An 18,855-nucleotide genomic window follows, 5' to 3' on the forward strand; every position below is an offset into this window, starting at 1 on the left:
ATAAAACTTAACTCTGCTTCTCTGTGTTTTCTTCCTGTACCAGCTATAGGCCATATAGCTACCGGCACTTTGCACCCCCCACTACACCCTGCAGCACAGATGTTTGTGACAGTGACTATGCTCCTAGCCGGAGAATGACCTCAGTGGCAACAGCCAAGGGCTATACCAGTGACTTGAACTATGACTCAGAACCTGTGCCCCCACCTCCTACACCCCGAAGCCAGTACTTGTCAGCAGAGGAGAACTATGAAAGCTGTCCACCTTCTCCGTACACAGAGAGGAGCTATTCCCATCACCTTTACCCACCGCCACCCTCTCCCTGCACAGACTCCTCCTGAGGAGGGGCCCTCCTCCTCTGACTGCCTCCAACATGAAAATGTAAATACATATCTGGTTGAGATCTGGAGGGGGGGAGGGAGCTATTAGAGAAGGATGAGGCAGACCATGTATAGTAAAAGTTATAAAATGGGGTAGGGAATACTGGAGATATTTGTACAGAAGAAAAGAATATTTATATATTTTCTTAAAATAGCAGATTTGCTGCTTGTGCCATAAAAGTTTGTATAAAAAATAAATTTGTACTAAAAGTTTTATTTTTGCAAACTGAATACACAAAGCATGCCTTAAACCCAGTGAAGTGACTGAGTACAAAGGAAACAGGAATAATAAAGGCATCACTGACCAGGAATGTCTGGACTTTATTGATACCAAAAAAAATGAAAAAAAAAATTTTTTAGAAAGAAATTAAGTCCATCTCAGAGCAGCAAACCATAGATGCTTGGAAGTAGCCAAATAGCCTTCAGGTTAACTAACATTTGAGGGCCAAGAAGTTAAGAAATCATGAGACAAGGGGAAAAAAAAAAAGGAATTAAAATTAACCGTGGACAAAGGGCTTTGTTTTCTCTTACGAATCCAACCATTTTAATAAGGAAGAAAGATACTTACAAGAATCCATTCTGGGTGGTGGTACTGTAGGCAAGATTGTTGGTCTGTGAGATGTTGTGGGGCTGCATATATGCACATCTTCTGTCCCTACTTTAGAGTCCACACCTTTATCAAAATTAAAGTTTTCTCTAGATGTTTTTCACCTTGCTGCCTCCCCCAGCAACTTAGGCCATTTGCTAAGAGAACATGGTTTATTCAAGCTTTTTATCTGAGGAATCAATTAAATGGTGTTTTCTAAACTAGGTTTTGACTTTAATATTTCTACTAGCTCCATCCTGTAATAGGCTTAGCTCTTCAATTTGACTGCTGTTTTTGCATAAATGATCAAAAGTTAGCCATATTATTGGTCTTCTTTACATCCAAGATTGTTTTAATGCTCATTAAAATGTCTTTTTACAACACATATAGACAGTGTTTAAAAATTACAAATCTAATCATAACATTTTTGTTGTAAATTGATCATATATCCTTGCAGTACTTTCAGCATATGACAATATGAAAATCATTTATATATATATATTTTTGAGTAAAGCATTTAAATATGTTCTGGTTATAAGCAATATTAAAAATTTTTTGTTGTTGTTAGTTTAGCCCTAATTAACTATTTGTGACATTTTCATGTTCTTTAGACCAGTTTTTCTCAGAATGCTGTCTACATACATACCTCTTCTAATGTGTGACATGAGTTTAATATCTTCCAGTTACCCACTGTGAATAGTAGGTTATTTTGATTATCCACAAATAATTCTTATAATCACCTCATGTATTTGTGTGTTCTCTTTTATCTCGTTATGAATTGAGATAACTTAACAAATTTAACAATGGGGTTAAATTGAGCAGATAAACTATAAATTTCTCAGCTGTCAGAATTTGGGTAGAGGGGAATGATGGAAGTCTCTCCCGTGCCCTGTCTGACCTGCTGTCGTGTGTGGTACTGGGGCTGCTACATCTTCAGCTATCAGGGCTGACCTGTGGAATGATTCTAGCACTGCTGTGCCACCTTACCAGAAATTGGTTTCCTGCTTTTTACTTGTGTCTAGCACTTCTCTGCTAAAATTAAACGTGTTTTTAAACTAGCATACTTTTATCTTACAGGTGTTGGTTAGTTAGTCATTGAGTGATTTTAAAATTCAATCCTGAAGAGGCTCCTCTGGGTTTCAGGAGCCAAGAGAAAACAATAAAAGAAAGGATTCACAATTTTAGCAGAGGTGAAGTAATTTTTTAAGCAATTAAAAAAATACCTATGTAAACAATTTAAAGAGGGGAAAAAATGTGGTTTCAGAATGTTGCTCAGATTGTTGGGGGCAGCTTGATTTTACATATAAATAAATGGTAATCCATCAGTGTCTTGCATTTCAGTCAGACAAACATTACTCTTCCTGTTGGTGGAACAAAGTGCTCCTAGTCTAAGACAAAATGAACGTTGAACTTGTATTCTGTGACACACAGGGGCACAAATGAAGATGGAAAGGTTAGCAGTAACTGGGTATCAATTAGAATTTGAGAATTCTATATGTTTACATTTTTAATGTGCATCTTTATCTGGTGGGCTTCCCATGTGGAAACTTGCACTATAATGAACTAAGAAGAATATTGCCTTGTTGTATCTCAGTCCAAATGCTTGTACTGCGATGGCAATGGCCTCTTCTTGCAAAATACTAATTTGTGTGCCAATTTGTTTGAAATTATTTGAAGGCAGTTCAGCTTAATCTCAGTATCCTCTTTCTGGGGTGGTTGAAATGGATTCTTAATATTTCTGAGAGTCCTTTTTGATGAGAGTATTATCAAATTTGGGGGTGATTTGTTGGTTCTCAGTTTACATGGACAGTTATACTTAAATAAACTACATCTTAATTGTTAAACACAGAGCTTTAATTGGAAAAAGTGAGGAAAAAAATAAACTTGAAACCACAAATCAGAAAAAGATTTAAAAAAAGGGGGGGGAGTTCTAATTTTGGTGTATTGCTAGATCCATCATTCAAGAGGAAAAATGAATAAAATTTCATTAGAGTCATTAAATATACAAGTATCCCTTTTGAACCTGTATCTTAAAGTATGCCTCCTTTTGATTCAATTAAAATTATCACACAGCATACCTTCTGTGCACTACACATTGAAATGGTCTTTTATCACTAAAGTTCTGGACTTGGCTTCTTAAGGTCCTTCTTAACAGTGGCCCAAGGAGTTTTGTTGCTGAAATTAGAGAAAGGCACATTCACAGGAAAAAAAGAAAAAAAAAAAAAAAAAACCCTGTTGTTGGATAGAATTTTGTCAGTATTAATTTTTCTTCAAGAAATTTTAATTGTAGTTTTGGCACTTGGTGGCTCTCTTTTATATGGTGTGTCACAAGATATCTGGTTAAACACAGAATATTATATTGTTACTTTAATTTTAATATAAATACACTTTGTGATGTACCACCAAGAGATAGATGATCCTTGAATAAGTTTAAAAATGACTGTTCTAGGGCTGGGGTTGTGGCTCAGCGGTAGAGCGCTTGCCTAGCATGTGCGAAGTTCTGGGTTCGATCCTTAACACCACAGCAAAATAAATAAATAAAATAAAGGTATTGTGTCTAACCAAAAAATAAATATTTAAAAAAAAAAAACATGAACTGTTCTAGGGAGACAATAGTGTATTAGAAATAAAGACTTTAAAGTACATTTTCATCTAAAGTAAGCCAGTAATTTGGGAGGAGGGAGCTTTGAGCAATAGAATTTAAGGTGGACAGGTCTTATTTTAAAATACTCTTAAGTCAATAATTTGTACAATGGCAACTCATTCCATACTAAGTTGTAAGAATAGCCAGTATCTCTTAGGTAGCAGTGGCCTTGGGGGGAATATCTTTTGTTTTGCTGTAAAGGCACATTAATGAAGACCATTTCCAAGACCTTTTCAGGTAGTTAGTAGCTGTGGCTTACCTTACCTGTAATGAGATCCTTTTGTTTGTGTGCCCTGATACCAAAGATGATTAATAGAACTGGAGAGGCTTGCTGTAAGCAAGCTGCTTCTCTGCAGTTAGGTGGGTTGCTGCTGATTCCCTATGTAGACCTTGCTTAGATTAAATTCCTATAAATGTAGTTTTTAAAATCTTTTTTTGTTTCTTGGAGGGGAAACCTTACAAGATTCTGAAACAACAAACTTGGACTTCTCACATTCCCAAATAGGCCATTCTTTTAGTAAATGTAAGAAATCCATAGTTTGAGGTATGGATATGGGTGTGGAAGTATCAGTTGACTGACAGGCATTTCAGGATTTACAATTGACACTATACACTAAATGTAGACACAGACTAGGTCCTAAAGAAGTTTATAATCAAGTATTGTTTAAAACTTACTATGCAGAATTCTTAAACTCAATAAATTTAATTTTTATTTGTTGTTCTTTTTCTTATCCCAAGCCTAAAATAGGCCAAGAGAAATAACAAATAATTTTAGAAAGTACTGGTAACATGTGTGGTTATTGGCTTCTGGTATGGCACTGTATCATATTAGTCTCAAAATTTGGCTTTTGAAATTCTCAGAGTTTTAAAGTAAAGAACTTTGGGCCTCAAGCATAAAAGTACATGTTTTTAATTTTTAAAAAATTTAAGTTATGACATTATGAATTCATATTGTGAGGATGTTTCTCCTTGACTAGATTCCACATGTTATTAGAATAATCCTGTACCTGACTGGAGGGGAAGGTAGATTCTTAGGTTCATCTTAATGACTTAGAAGCAAATTATTGACCCAACTCTTCACCCCCTTTAAATCCAGGTAAACTATACTGTTTTCCTCACAAGGCATTCTTAATCTACAAACTAAGTGGTTGCTTGTACTCAGGAGTGAAATATGGACCTAACATAAGCCAACTGTTAGACTTCCCACTGTCACGTAGACTTTGCCCAGAAGTTAACACCAAAGAATATAGATAACATGCTTTTTTTTAACTGTCCATTTGGGTTATTTTGTTTTTTAATCATATAAGGGCAGGGGATATAGATATGTATCAATATATTAATGCCTCAATATGGGTACTAAAAAGAAAGTAAAGCAAGTATTGTTAGTTCCACTATTACATGAAGTTAATTATCTGGGTTAGTGAGGGAAATTTAAGAAGAGGAAAGAGGATACCATGAAGCTTAAACTGGACTAGCCTTACTTGCAAGTGAAGGATCTGGTGCTGCTTTCAGATGTTTATCCTTTATGTTTTAAAATTTTTTCTTAAGCTTTAATCTTTGTCATTGTCTTAAAGTCAACTGGTGTTTCTGTGTTCATCGACTTTGGTACGATGGTGCTTTGCAAGGATGTATTTATATTATAATGGCCAACATTTGGTCAGCCCTTGTCCACTTATTCACTTCCCCCTTTTGTAAAATAAGTGCTTTAATTATAAACTGTATAAAACTACCTTGTATAGATTCCCTTTTTGATTATTTCAATAAGCTGAATTGTAACAAATGAAATGTTGATTTTTATAATAAAACAGTGGAAAAATAAGTGTCATTTATTCTCATCAAGAAATTAAAACAGTAGATGGTGTGCTTTGCTGTGATATGAATAAGATTCCTATGTTTCAAATACAACAAAACCCAGCTGTAATTGGCTGTATTTCTTCTAGATTTCTATTGCCCTAGAAAAGACAAGACTTGAGGTCTGTTGCCCTTGTCAGCGCTGACGGTGAGTGGTAACAGAGAAGGAGGAAAAAAAGCTGTGCTTCAGGACTGCTCTTGCTTTCACTGAACTGGAAAGAGTCCTGATGTGGACTCTAAGCAGTCCTCTTCCATTCCCCTACATCTGCTTATAAAGTGAACATTACTTGTCCTGATGTAGAGCCCAGTATGATATATAACACTTTCCATGAGGGTGGGTTGTGGTAAGCCAGTAGGAACCTGAACTACCAGGTTCTGGCTTGAGTCTTGGTATACTGGTTTGATAGCCAGGGAAAAAGCTACTTGTTTTATTTGTAGTAGTAGACCTCAAATGTCGAAAGTGTAAAATGGATCTAGTATGACCAAGTATGCTTACCCTGGTGTTTGCTGACTTGTATTCTTTCCCCTGAAGGGAAAAGCTATACAAACCATGCCATTCCCAGTTAAATCAGACAGGCAGAACTCTGATTGGTTTGCCTGAATTGAAGATGGTCTCAAGAATGGGAAAAACCCTAAAATGTGGTTTGTGCCCTTTCCCCAGATAGATTTTTACACGGTCCTTTTTATTTTCATTGCCTTGAATATGGTTGTCTTTTTTTTTTTCTTTTGGTGGTGCTGGGGATTGAAACCAGGGCCTTGTGTGTGCAAGGCAAGCCCTCTACCATCTGAACTATATTCCCAGATCCTGTTTGTCTTGTTTCTGTAACTTTAATTCATATGACAAATTAATGTGGTCAGATCTCTCATCATTTATACCATTATGCATTCTGCACAATTCCTTTTCACTATTTGGAAGATTTTCTGCTTGAGATTTGCATTTGCAAATTAAGATTAGTCACAATAGATAAATGGTTTCCCCCAACAAAGAGACTAAAATAAAAGACAATTTTTAGTAACTTTTTACCTGCATCTACTGTACACCAGGCACTGTTGTCTTCCTCTACCACCACCACCAAGTGATTAATGACCAAATTTAACAGGAAATGTCAGATTTGAGCATGAAAACCTCCAGTGCAGTATTTTGGTCAAAAACAGGTTGGCAGTTGGTACTTGGACAGAGATCTAGATTCTAATGTTAGGTTCTAATCAGTTGTCAAGGCATACCTGAATTCATTCTCTTGGTATTTATTTCTTAGTTGTAGTCTCTAGTGTAGTTGCCTGAGCAACTCTCATCATTGATCAGTTCCTCCACCAAGTCTAGAGAGGGCCTTTCACATGAGGCATTCAAGGAGCCAGGTGTAAAGTCAAGTCTGCTGGAGCCCAGATACCTGTGTGGTATTCTATTCCATGCAGATCCCTACTGGATGCCTCTTTTCCCCTGGGTCCTGGCTCTGCTTGCCAAAGGAATTAACACCTTTTGAAATCCAGACAACCCCATGCCCATCTTACATCACAGGCTCTGTAACAGACGGGAGTGATTACTTTGAGAGCTTTTAATAACAATTTCTCCACTAGATATATTCTATTCCTATGTCAGTTTTAGTAACTTGTGTCTCAAGGAATTTGTCCATTTCATCTAAGTTATGGAATTTTTGACATAAAGTGTATCCCTTATCTTTTTAATATTAGTTTTCATTTCTGATATTGATAATGTGTGTCTTTGGGGTTCAGAGCACAGTAACCCCCAAATATGGCACCTTTGCATACTGAATATTTTAAGCTGAGAGAATTCAAGAATAGTCTCTATTCAAGAATGGTCTCTCTGAAACTCCCTCATTTCTTCCCTTGAATCAAGGGGGGGGGAAATATCCAGGCAGTATTTTCTGATCTTCCACTGAGGCAGGTCCCTCCCTTTAACCAGAGGAAAGGAACATTCTTATCTTTGAAGACATAGGGTCTCTAAACTAACAGGACTTGCTAACTTTCCCCAGATTACTGTTAGATCATATCATTTGTGCTCTGTCATGTTTTTCCACAACTATCTACTCCTGTTTCTTTCAGTATTTATTCATTTATTTATTTTTGTGGTGCTTGGGATTGGACCCAAGGCCTTGTGCATGCTAGGCAAACACTCTGCCAGCTGAGCTGTATCCCCAGCCCTGGGTCTTCATTTTCTTTATAATAACGTTTGTCACGTGAGACATATTACATACATTTGGTGGTTTCCTCTTATTAATCTACCGTTTGTTGTAGAGACTTTGGTCATGAACCTAGGAGAAGTAGAGAAAAAAGATTCTCCTTTTTTTCTTTTATCTGGATTAGTCAAACTATAGGAATATTAGTATTATTTAGCTTTTCAAGAAATCATCTCATAGTAGTTGCTTTTCCTCTCTTATATGTTCATTTCTACTTCAATAATTTCTACTCATTTCCTTCCTTTTACTTACATTGAGTTAATTTTGCTAGCTTCTTAAGATGGAAGCTGAAGTCCCTGATTTTAGACCTCTCTTTTCTGATGTAAACACTTAAAGGTAAACATTTCCTTCCCAGCTTACTTTAGCTATATCCCATAGATGTTGATATTTTCATTATAATTCAGTTCAAATATTTTCTGATTTTACTTGTTTCTTCTTTGAAACATGAATCACACAAAAATGTGCTTAATTGGGCTGGGGATGTAACTCAGTGTAGAGCACTTGCCTGGTACATGTGAGACTCAGGCATTTCTGTACCATGTGTTATTTTAAAATTCCATAATGATCAAACTATGTTAGCTTTCTGTTACTATAACAAAGTCCTTGAGATAATCAACTTATAAAGAGAAAAGTTTTATTTTGGCTTGCAGTTCTAGAGATTTCAGAACATGATCAGTTGTCCCTGTTACTTCTGGGCCTGTAACAAGAAAGCACATCATGCCAGCAGTGCATGTCAGTAATTCACCTCATGACTACAAAGCAAAAGAAGAGAGAAGAAGTGTCAGAAGTCCTACCATCCTGAGGACATGCTCCCAATGACCAAAAGACCAAACAACAACAACAACAAAGCAACAATATATTTTGTCCATAAAGTTCTGTAGCATCCTGTCATCCATCTCTATAACCTTATTTTTTTATTTTTGGGGGGTGGCAGGGATGGAACCCAGGGGTGCTTAACCATTGAGCCACATCTTGAGCCTTTTTAAACATTTTTGAGACAGGGTCTTACTAAGTTGCTGAGGCTGGTCTTTTTTTTTTTTTTTTTTTTAAGAGAGAGAGTTTTAATATTTATTTTTTAGTTTTTCGGCAGACACAACATCTTCGTTTGTATGTGGTGCTGAGGATGGAACCCAGGCCGCAAGCATGCCAGGCGAGCGCGCTACTGCTTGAGCCACATCCTCAACCCTGAGGCTGATCTTGAACTTGTGATCCTCCTGCCTCAGCCTACTGAGTTTCTGAGATTACAGGCATACACCACTGCGCCCAGCACTCTTTCCATCTTATAAAACTGAAACTCTATACATTCATTAAACAATAACTACTCGTGACTTTCTTTCCCTAGCCTCTGCCAACCACCATTCTATTTTAAATCTCTGATTCTACTACTTTGTGTACCTCTATAAGTAAAAACATCCAGTATTTGTCCTTTTGTGAGTGGCTTATTTCACTTGTTATAATATTCTCAAGGTTCATATGTGTTGAAGAATTATGTTAGAATCTCCTTTTTAAGGCCAAGTAATATTCCACTGGGTATACATACCACATTTTGTTCATTCATCCATTAATGGGCAATTAGGTTGCTTCTGTGTTTTAGCTATTGTGGAATAATGCTATCACAAACATGGATATACAAATATCTATTCAAATTTCTGCTTTCTATTCTTATGAGAATTACACTGAGAAGTGTGATTGCTGTATCAGGTAGTAACTCTTTTTTTAATTTTTTGAGGAATTACCACAAAACTTTTTTTCCACAGCAACCATCAGTTATTGGATAGAGTCTTCTGTATATATCTGTTAGGTATAGTTTATTATGTTAAATTATTTATTGGCTTATTTTCTGATTGTTCTATTCATTATTGAGAGTAGAATGTTGAAGTCTCCAACTATTATTTTAGAACTATTTATCCCTTAGATTCTGTTGGTTTTTACTTCCTATATGTTGATGATCCTGTTAAACATAAATGTTTAAAATTGGTGTGTCTTGACCTGTAATGCTAGCTACTCAGGAGGCTGAGGCAGGAGGATTGCAAGTTCAAGGCTAGCCTCTACAATTCAGCAAGAACTTGTCTCAAAACAAAAAAAAAAAAGGTTTGGGAATGCAGCTTAGTGGTAGAGCACTTGGTTAACATGCATGAGCTCTGGGTTTGATTCCAAATAACAACCATAACAAAAATTTATATATCTTCTTGCTGTATTGAACTTTTTTAACAATAATGTCCTTTGTCTCTTGAAACATTTTTTGATTCAAAGTTTAGTTTGTCTGCTATTAGTATAGCCACCCATGCTCTCTTTTGGTTACTATTTGCATGAAATGCCTTTTCCATCCTTTTAATTTCAGTCTATTTATGTCTTTGGATTTAAATTGAGTCTCTTATAGATAGCATATAGTTGGACCCTACTTTTAAATCTTTTTAATTTCTGTCCTTAGTGTTCTGGTTAGGATCTGGATTGTCCTCCGTAAAGCTCATGTGTTTAAAGTATGCTCCTCGGGCTGGGGATGTGGCTCAAGCGGTAGCGCGCTCGCCTGGCATGCGTGCGGCCCGGGTTCGATCCTCAGCACCACATACCAACAAAGATGTTGTGTCCGCCGAAAACTAAAAAATGAATATTAAAAATTCTCTCTCTCTCTCTCTCTCTCTCTCTCTCTCTCTCTCTCTCTCTCTCTCTCCCCCCCCCCCTCACTCTCTCTTAAAAAAAAAAAAAAAAAGCATGCTCCCCAAAGCAGCAAGGTTCAGAGGGGGAGCTTTTAGACTGACTTTATCACTGGAGAGCTGGATAGACTTCTGGGGGCTGGGCTCTAGTTGGAGGAAGTGGGTCACTGAGGAAGGAGGAAGTGCCCTGAAAGGATCTGTCTTCTTCCTGTTCCCCACCTCTCTCTGTGCTTCCTGGCTGCCATGAACGGAGTAGTTTTCCTCTGCCACATCCTTCTGCCACGATGTTCTACCTCTCCTCTGGCCCAAGGAAGTGGAGTTGGCTCACCATGGACTAAACCTCTGAAACTGGGACCCAAAATAAACTTTTCCTCCTCTAAGTTGCTCTTATCAAGTATTTTGGACACAGGGATGAAAAGCTGACTAACAGAATTTAATACATTTACAGTTAAAGTAACAAAAAAGGACTTGCATCTGTCATTTGAGATTTGTGATATGTCTTGTAGCTTTTCCCCATCCTCATTTCCTGTGTTACAATCTTTTGTGTTGATTTTTTTTTTTAGTAAAAACATTTAATTTCTCATTTCCTTTTGTATATATTCTGTAGCCATTTTTCTTTGTAACCTCCATTGCTACACCGGACTTTACATTTAATATCCTAAAGTTATAACACTCTGATTTTTATTTATAGCAGCTCAACTCCAATGACATACCCAAAACTGCTCTTTTTCTGCTGTTTCACAAAGTTCCATCTTTATGGATGTGTGCCCCCAAAATATAAACTGTTTTAAAAGTATTAGTCTCTTAGATTACGTACAAAGTAAAAAGTGGAGGTCTGAGTCATTGTCACAATAATAGCTTTTATAATTACCTTTATATTTACCTTTGTGAGCTCTTTTATTTCTTCTTAGGGTGGCAAGTTACTGTCTAGTGTCCTTATATCTTACCCTGCATAGGACTCCCTTTAGCACTTCATTCAGAATGGTCTAGTGGTAACTAACCCCTCTCTGGCTTTTATCTGAGAATTATTTTCCCTGTCATTTTTGGCAGATAGTTTTGCTGAATGTAGGACTCTTGATGAACAGGATTTTTAAATTGTAGAACTTTGAATATATTGGCCCATTTTCTTCCTGTTCTCCAAATTTCCTGAGGAACCTGCTGATGGCCTGACTGAGGGTCAGTGATGAGTCCTTTCTCTCTTGTTACTTTCAAGATTCTCTGTCTCAAATTTTTATTAGTATGTATCCAAAGGTTTCTTTCTTTTTTTTTTTTTTTTTTTTTTTGTACCAGAGATTTTACCAGGGGTGCTTAACTACTGAGCCACATCCCCTAGCCCATTTTTTATATTTTATTTAGAGACAGAGTCTCCCTGAGTTGCTTAGGGCCTTGATAAGTTGCTGAGGCTGGCTTTGAACTCAAGATCCTCCTACCTCAGCCACCTGAGCTGCTGGGGTTACAGGTGCGAGCCATTTCTTGGATGCATATAGTCACATCTTTCATCAAATCTGGGAAGTTTTCAACCATTATTTCTTCCAGTGTTCTTTCTGCCCCTTTCTTTCTTCTGGTAGTCAGTCCCCAATGAGCATGTTGGCCCACTGATGGGTCTCACATAGCATTATGCTCTGTACGCCTTTCTTCAGTTCTTTTTCTCTTCTTTTTTTTTTTTTTTTTTGAGAGAGAGAGAGAAAGAATTTTTTGATATTTATTTTTTAGTTTTTGGCGGACACAACATCTCTGTTTGTATGTGGTGCTGAGGATTGAACCCGGGCCGCACGCATGCCTGGCAAGCGCGCTACCAGTTGAGCCACATCCCCAGCCCTTCAGTCCTTCTTTCTGCTTCTGAGACTCAGTAATTTCCTTCATCCTATCTCGAAGTCCACTGATATTTCTTTTACCTGCTCGAATCTGCCTTTAAATTCATCTAGTAAATTTTTCTTCTCAGTATTTGTACTTCTCAGTATTTGTACTGTCACCTTTTGAATTTCTTTTTGGCTTCTTTTTTAGGTTGACAGAAATATTGATATTTCTGTTTTGTTGATACTTCATATTCTTGGCTTTCTCTATGTCTTTCTTTAGTTCTTTGAACGCCTTTTTTTTTGGGGGGGGAAGCTGGTTGTGGGGGATGCCAGGGATTGACCCCAGGGGCACTCAACCACTGAGCCACATCCCCAGCCCTATTTCGTGTTTTATTTAGAGACAGGGTATCACTGAGTTCCTTAGCACCTCGATTTTGCTGAGGCTGGCTTTGAACTTGTGATCCTCCTGCCTCAGCCTCCCAAGCTGCTGGGATTACAGACAGGCATGTGCCACTGTGCCCGGCATTAGTTTTTTGAACATCTTTGACATAGTAGTCTGAAAGTCTGTCTAGTAGACCTGCATTGAATCTTTATTGTGATTGGCTTCTGTTGAATTTTTTTCTTTCTTGGTGCTGCAAATTGAATCCACGGTGTCTTTTACATGCTAAGTACACACTCTACCACAGAGCTACATCCCCAGACCTATTTTTTCCCTTTGAGTCAAATTTTCTTCATATGTCTAGCAATTTTGTTATTAAAAACTAGACTTCTGATAGGAAAGGCAGCAGAATACAACAGACACTAGTATGTCAATATGTAAATCAATGGAAGTGTAACCGATGTGATTCTGCAACCTGTATATGGGGTAAAAATGGGAGTTCATAACCCACTTGAATCAAAGTGTGAAATGTGATATATCAAGAACTATGTAAGGTTTTGAACAACCAACAATAATAAAAAAAAACAAAAAAACAAAAAAAAACTAGACTTCTGAGTCTGATAATGTGGTGTTTCTGGAAATTAGACTGGCCCTCTCCCTAGTGTTTGGTGGGGTTGTTTTTGTTTTTGCTTGTTTTCCTTTTTACTGTAGGCTGCCTCTGCCATGGATCTGCCTGAGGTGTAACCTTAAGATCTTCTTGAATCTTTTGAGTCTGTGCCTCCCTGTGGATATGCAAGGTCACTTTTTTTCTTTTTAATCTTCCCAGTATATACAGTTGCCTTTGAATGTCCCCGTCTTTTCTTCTTTGGTTTCTTACTGGGAAAAAGAGAGAAATGATGGGGAGGAAAAAAAAAAGAGGTTCAGGCCAATTTAATTTCTTGAAAATCATTTCAGTCAGAGCCAGAGGGGCTTGTAACCAACTTGGGTGGGGGAAGCAAAGACAGTGACTGCCCCCTCTCTTTGCACCTCTGTGACCAAAGCACCCAACAGCCAGAGCACAGATCCCTGATAATGGGAGGATGAGATCCTTTTGTTTCCCTCTTGGTTACCCCAAGCTATGTGCAAACTGTTCCAGGAACCAGTGTGCCATTCCTTTCCATGGAAAGGAGATACATAAATGTCAGTTTGTTCAGAGTTGAAATGTCAGTTAGCTGCTGTTTGCCTGTGGAAGCCTTCCCCTGGATGTTGCAAGTCTTTAATAGACTCCAGAGTTCCCATATAGTTAGTTACACCAGATAGATTCTGCCAGTGTTGTTTAGATGGGTTCCAGATTTCTGGTGCTTCCTACTTTACCATCTTACCAGAATGCTCTCTTGTCTTTTATTTATTTATTTTTTATTGTCATAAATTTTTCTTCACATGCTGTGAATATCAAGTGTTGTTATTCATGCTTTTTATTTTTTATTTTTTGAATTTTTAATATTTATTATTTAGTATTTGGAGGACACAAAATCTTTGTCTGTTTGTGGTGCTGAGGATCGAACCCGGGCCGCACACATGCCAGGCGAGCCCGCTACCGCTTGAGCCACATCCCCAGCCCCTATTCATGCTTTTTTAAATGGTCAGTTATCTTTTAAAGAAGTTTAAATATAAGAAAAATATTTTTATTTACCCACATATTTTTTGGTGTTCCTCCATCTAGTATAATTTTCCTTCAGGCTGGAAATTTCCTTTGATATAGCTTCTACTGTTGGTCTGCTCGTGAGAAATTCTACTTTTGATTGTCTGCAAATGTTTTCACTTGACCTTTAACTTGGAAAAATTTATAACAGCCTTGAAGAGCTATAAATGACATACAATAAACGCATGAGTATGACATACGCAGTGACAGGTTTTGTAATGTTTACATACACCCATGAAACAATAAAATAATCAAGATAAAGAGCAGTTCTATCACTCCAGAATACTCATGCCTCTTAAATCCCTTCTTCCCATTCCTTCCTGTCCCTAGGCAACAATGATCTATTTTCTGTCATTTTGTTTACATTTTTTCTAGAATTCTACAGAAATAAATTTACATAGTACATGCTTTCTTTTTAGTATCTTTTACTTTGTGTAATTATTTTGAGATTCATCTGTGTGACAGCATATAGCAATAGTCACTTGTCTTTATCATTGGATAATATTCCATTGTATGGATGTGCCATAATTTACTTGTACATTATTCTGATCATGGACATTTGAATTGTTTTCTGTTTGGATTTTAACAAATAAAGCTATTGTATATATTACAAATTTCAGTCTGTGTTCCTTTTCTTTGAGTGACTTCCTAGCAGTGAAATAGAGGAGTCACAATATAGATGTTTATTTTATGCTAAACTTTGAAGAAACTACTGAAATATTATAACATTTCTCTTCCTCTCTCCGTTCCCTCCTTTCTTTCTTGTGCTAGAGATCAAATCCAGGACCCCACTTATGCTCAGCAAGCACTCTACCTCTGAGCTACATCCCCAGCCTCATTTTATTTTTTTTCTTTTCCAAGTACTGGAGATTGAACTCAGGGGTGCTCTACCATTAAGCTACACACCCAGCCCTTTTTATTTTATTTTTTCAGAAGTTTGAGCTTTATATTTTTTAAACAGCAAATTGTATACTTTATTTTTATGTGGTGCTGAGAATCAAACCCAGTACCTTGCACGTGCCAGGTAAGTGCTCTACTACTGAGCCACAACACCAGCCCCCAACCCTTTTTATTTTGAGACAAGACCTTGTTAAATTGCCCATACTGGCATTGAACTTGGGATCCTTCTGCCTCAGCTCCCATAGAATGGGGGAGGGGGGCTGTGTGCTACCATGCCTGGCCCCCAAATCTGTTTTCATTGAGTGAGCTTTGCTAGTTTCTGTCTTACAAGAAATGTGACCATTTCATCTGTTGTTGAATTTTTGCATGAAAATATTTATAGTGTTCTCTTACTATCCTTTTATTATCTGTAGAACCTAGAGATATTACTTCTTTCATTCCAATAATTTTGGACCTTCATTTTTTTTGGTTTTGGTTTGTTTCCCCGCCCCCCCGCCGCCCGCAATCAGCCAGGCTGGAGGTTTTATTGATCTAACAAATCAACTTTTCGTTTCATTGTTTTTTCATAGTCTGCTCTTTGATTCTCCTTTTTAACTTCCTTTCTCATACCTTTCTTGTGCTTTTTCTAGTTTAAATTGCAAGCTTAAGCTGGGTGCGGTGGTGCATGCCTATAATCTCAGCAGTTTAGGAGGGTGAGACAGGAGGATGATGAGTTCAAAGACAGCCTCAGCAACTTAGAGAGGGCCTAAGCAACCAGTGAAACCCTCTCTCTAAATAAAATACAAAAAAAGTATTGGGGAGGTGGCTCAGTGGTTAAGTGCCCTGAGTTCAATCCCCAAGTCCAAAAATAAATAAATTGCAAGCTTAAGTAATTAATGAATGACTGTCCTTTCCTAATGTAGCTGTTTACTGCTACAAATTTCCCTCTGCTAAAGTACTAGTCTAGTGCCTGTAACAAATTCTGGTATGCTGCACTTTTCTTTTTTTTTTCTTTTCTTTTTGTACTTGGGACGCACCCAGGGCACTCCATCACTGAGCTACCTCCCCAGTCCCTTTTAGGGTTTTATTTTGAAACAGGATTTTGCTAAGTTGTCCAGGCTGGGCTCAAACTTATGTCCTCCTGCTTCAGCCTGCCCAGTAGTTAGGATCACAGATGTGCACCACTGCACCTTACTTTATCTTCATTTTTAAACCATCTTTTTGCTGGGTATAGAATTCTGCGTTTAAAGGGGGGTTTACACACACACACACACACACACACACACACAAGAGAGGTTTACTCTATTTTCTTATATAGTCTCCCAAGAAGTTTGCTATCATTTGAGTTTTTGTTTTTCTGTATACAATACACATTTTTCTCTGGTTATTTTTAAGATTATTTTCCCCCTTATCACTGGTTTTGAGCAATTGTGATGTACCTGGGTGTCATTTTCAACATGTGTTTTGTGCTTGTCACTCACTAAGTTTTGGGGGTTCTGTGGATTTACAGTTTTCTGTGAGATCTGGAAACTTCACTCTGCTTACAAACACATTAGGCCATTAGAAGTCCTATGGTTTGGGTTACAGCTCAGTGGTTGAGCACTTGCCTGGCCTACCCAAGGCCCTTGGTTCAGTCCCCAGGATCACATGAAGTCCTATGATTTACTGTTGCTTTGGTTTTTTCCCCCTGCTTTTATTTTGGATCTATTGCTATGTCTTCAAATTACTTGTCTATTCTTCTGTAATGTCTAATCTGCTATTAATGCACCCCAGTGTACTTTCTTCTGAGGTACTATAGATTTCAGCTCTGCAAGTGTGGTTTTAGTCATGTTTATAATGTGTACTTTACATATTCCATCATTCCTCTGGCTTATTGAATGCACGGACTACAGTTAACAGTTTTAGTGCCCTTATCTAATAATTTTATAAGTGGTGTTATTTCTAGAGTGGTTTTCTTGGTTTCTATGTCCCCACCTCTCTTCTTCCTTGGTGGTTCTGGGGTTTGAAGCCAGAGCAAATGTTCATGCCCTGCAAATGTTCTACTAAACTACATCACTAGCCTGATATCCCCCCTCATTATTAGGATCACATTTTCCTGCTTCTTTGCATTCCTTGTAATTTTTTTTATTATATGCCAGACATTGTAAGTTATCTGTTGGGTGTTGGATATTTTTGGCAATCCTATAAACTTATTAAATTTTGTTCTGATATGTAATTGAGTTACTAGATAAATTTAATCCTTTCAATTTTGGTCTTAGTCTCTACTGAGCAGGCAGAAGAGTGTTTAAGACTAATTTTTTTTTTTTTTTTTTTACATTTCTGAGGAGAAATTCTTTTGAGTATTCAACATGTTGCTGAAATAGGTACTACTCCTGTTCTGTGTAAGTTTGGAGAATATTCCTATAAATATTTTCAGGAGGTTCTTTCCCAAGCTGTGGGTAATTTCTTCACATGCATGTACTGATCAGTACTCACCTCTAGACTTAAAGGGAACCATCTGCACGTCTGGAGTGTCATGTGCCAGTCTTTTCTCCTTTATCTTCCCTGCACACATTGGCTGCTTTGGCCCTCCTGGACTCCCAGCTCTCCCTGCTCCACTGAGAAAGACTGCTGACCCCTGAGTGGGTTCCCCTCTCTCTAACATGGCCCAGAAACTGAATGTGCAATACTCTAGAACAAAAGTATGAGCTCACTTAGTTTCTCACCTGTCCAGGTGGTAATAATGCCAATGTCTTGAAAATTCTTGTTTCATTTATTTTGTCTGTTATTTAGTTGGTTCAAGAAAGGAAATGAAATCTGATCACTACCACTTCATCTTGACTAGAAGCTGCAGATGATATTGGAAAGACTTGGAGAACTTGTAATGACTACGCATATCTTGGGCCATACTCCAGTCATATATTGATTTACAAGCAATAGAAGCAAGGCTAGGGTATGGTTCTGCAGTTATGTGCCAGAAATGTGCCTGGCATTAGATATACAAAGCTAAACTAGATATAATGCTGTTTACAAGAGTTTATAATCCTCTGAGAAAGACTGGGAAAAATCAGTTCTTGTGGTATACTTGTGTTAAGTATAACATATATATGCAGAGGGTTTTGGAACATTTATAGGAGGAAACTCATCCAAATAGAGCCCCCATGATATTCAAGGCAGAGTTAGTAAATGGTTCAGGGGAGAAATTAAGTAGTAAATTTGGAAAGATGGGCTGGAGTCTTTTGGATTAGGGGGAAAGGAGGCAGGCAGGCAAGGACATTCAAGCAGAGAGAACATCACTCATTCTGAAGGCTCCAAGTGCAAGGTTGCATACTGCATTTTGGAAATGGAAAATAGGTTGGCATGGTTAGATTAAAGGAGGAGAAGGAGAAGTCTTTGGCGTCTCCATCTGTAAATAGACTCCTTTATTCCTAACATTTGTGACTTTCACATGACAGAATAGAAGAATAACGCACTTCATTGTGATAAGTTATTGGAAACCAGCTTCCCCTTGAATCTGAAAGTATGTCTGATTGACTTATTTATTTTTTTTGTTTATCAGAGTTTTGTTAAGCATCTATTTTATGTCAGGTTGTATCATAGGTGCTGGAAATCCAGAAATGTGTAAGACCCTATCATATGATAGTATTTTTTAAAAGCATGACTTAAACACTATTGAAAACATATTTCACTTATTAAAAATCTTCATTCTGAACAGTATCCATTTCAGAAAATCAGTGACTGCTTTGAGAGAAGAGTACATTTTTGGCTTAGTGGAGGGCTCACACATATTAAGGAACATAAGCAATCACTTAACACTATCAAGGTCTGTTCCAC

General features: G+C 37.5%; 1 protein-coding gene across 1 annotated transcript in view; it reads left to right on the forward strand.

The window, feature by feature from the left end:
• Window positions 1-5,407, forward strand: part of Lrp6 (LDL receptor related protein 6) — a 180,430-nt gene extending 175,023 nt beyond the window's left edge. The window contains exon 23 of the mRNA XM_026412107.2: window positions 44-5,407. Within this exon, the coding sequence (XP_026267892.1) occupies window positions 44-338 (295 nt within the window). The 3' untranslated portion in view covers window positions 339-5,407. The remainder of the gene's footprint in view (window positions 1-43) is intronic.
• Window positions 5,408-18,855: the final 13,448 nt, after the last annotated feature.

The sequence above is a fragment of the Urocitellus parryii genome, chromosome 5 (genome assembly GCF_045843805.1).
Source record: "Urocitellus parryii isolate mUroPar1 chromosome 5, mUroPar1.hap1, whole genome shotgun sequence".
Taxonomy (NCBI): Eukaryota; Metazoa; Chordata; class Mammalia; order Rodentia; family Sciuridae; genus Urocitellus; species Urocitellus parryii.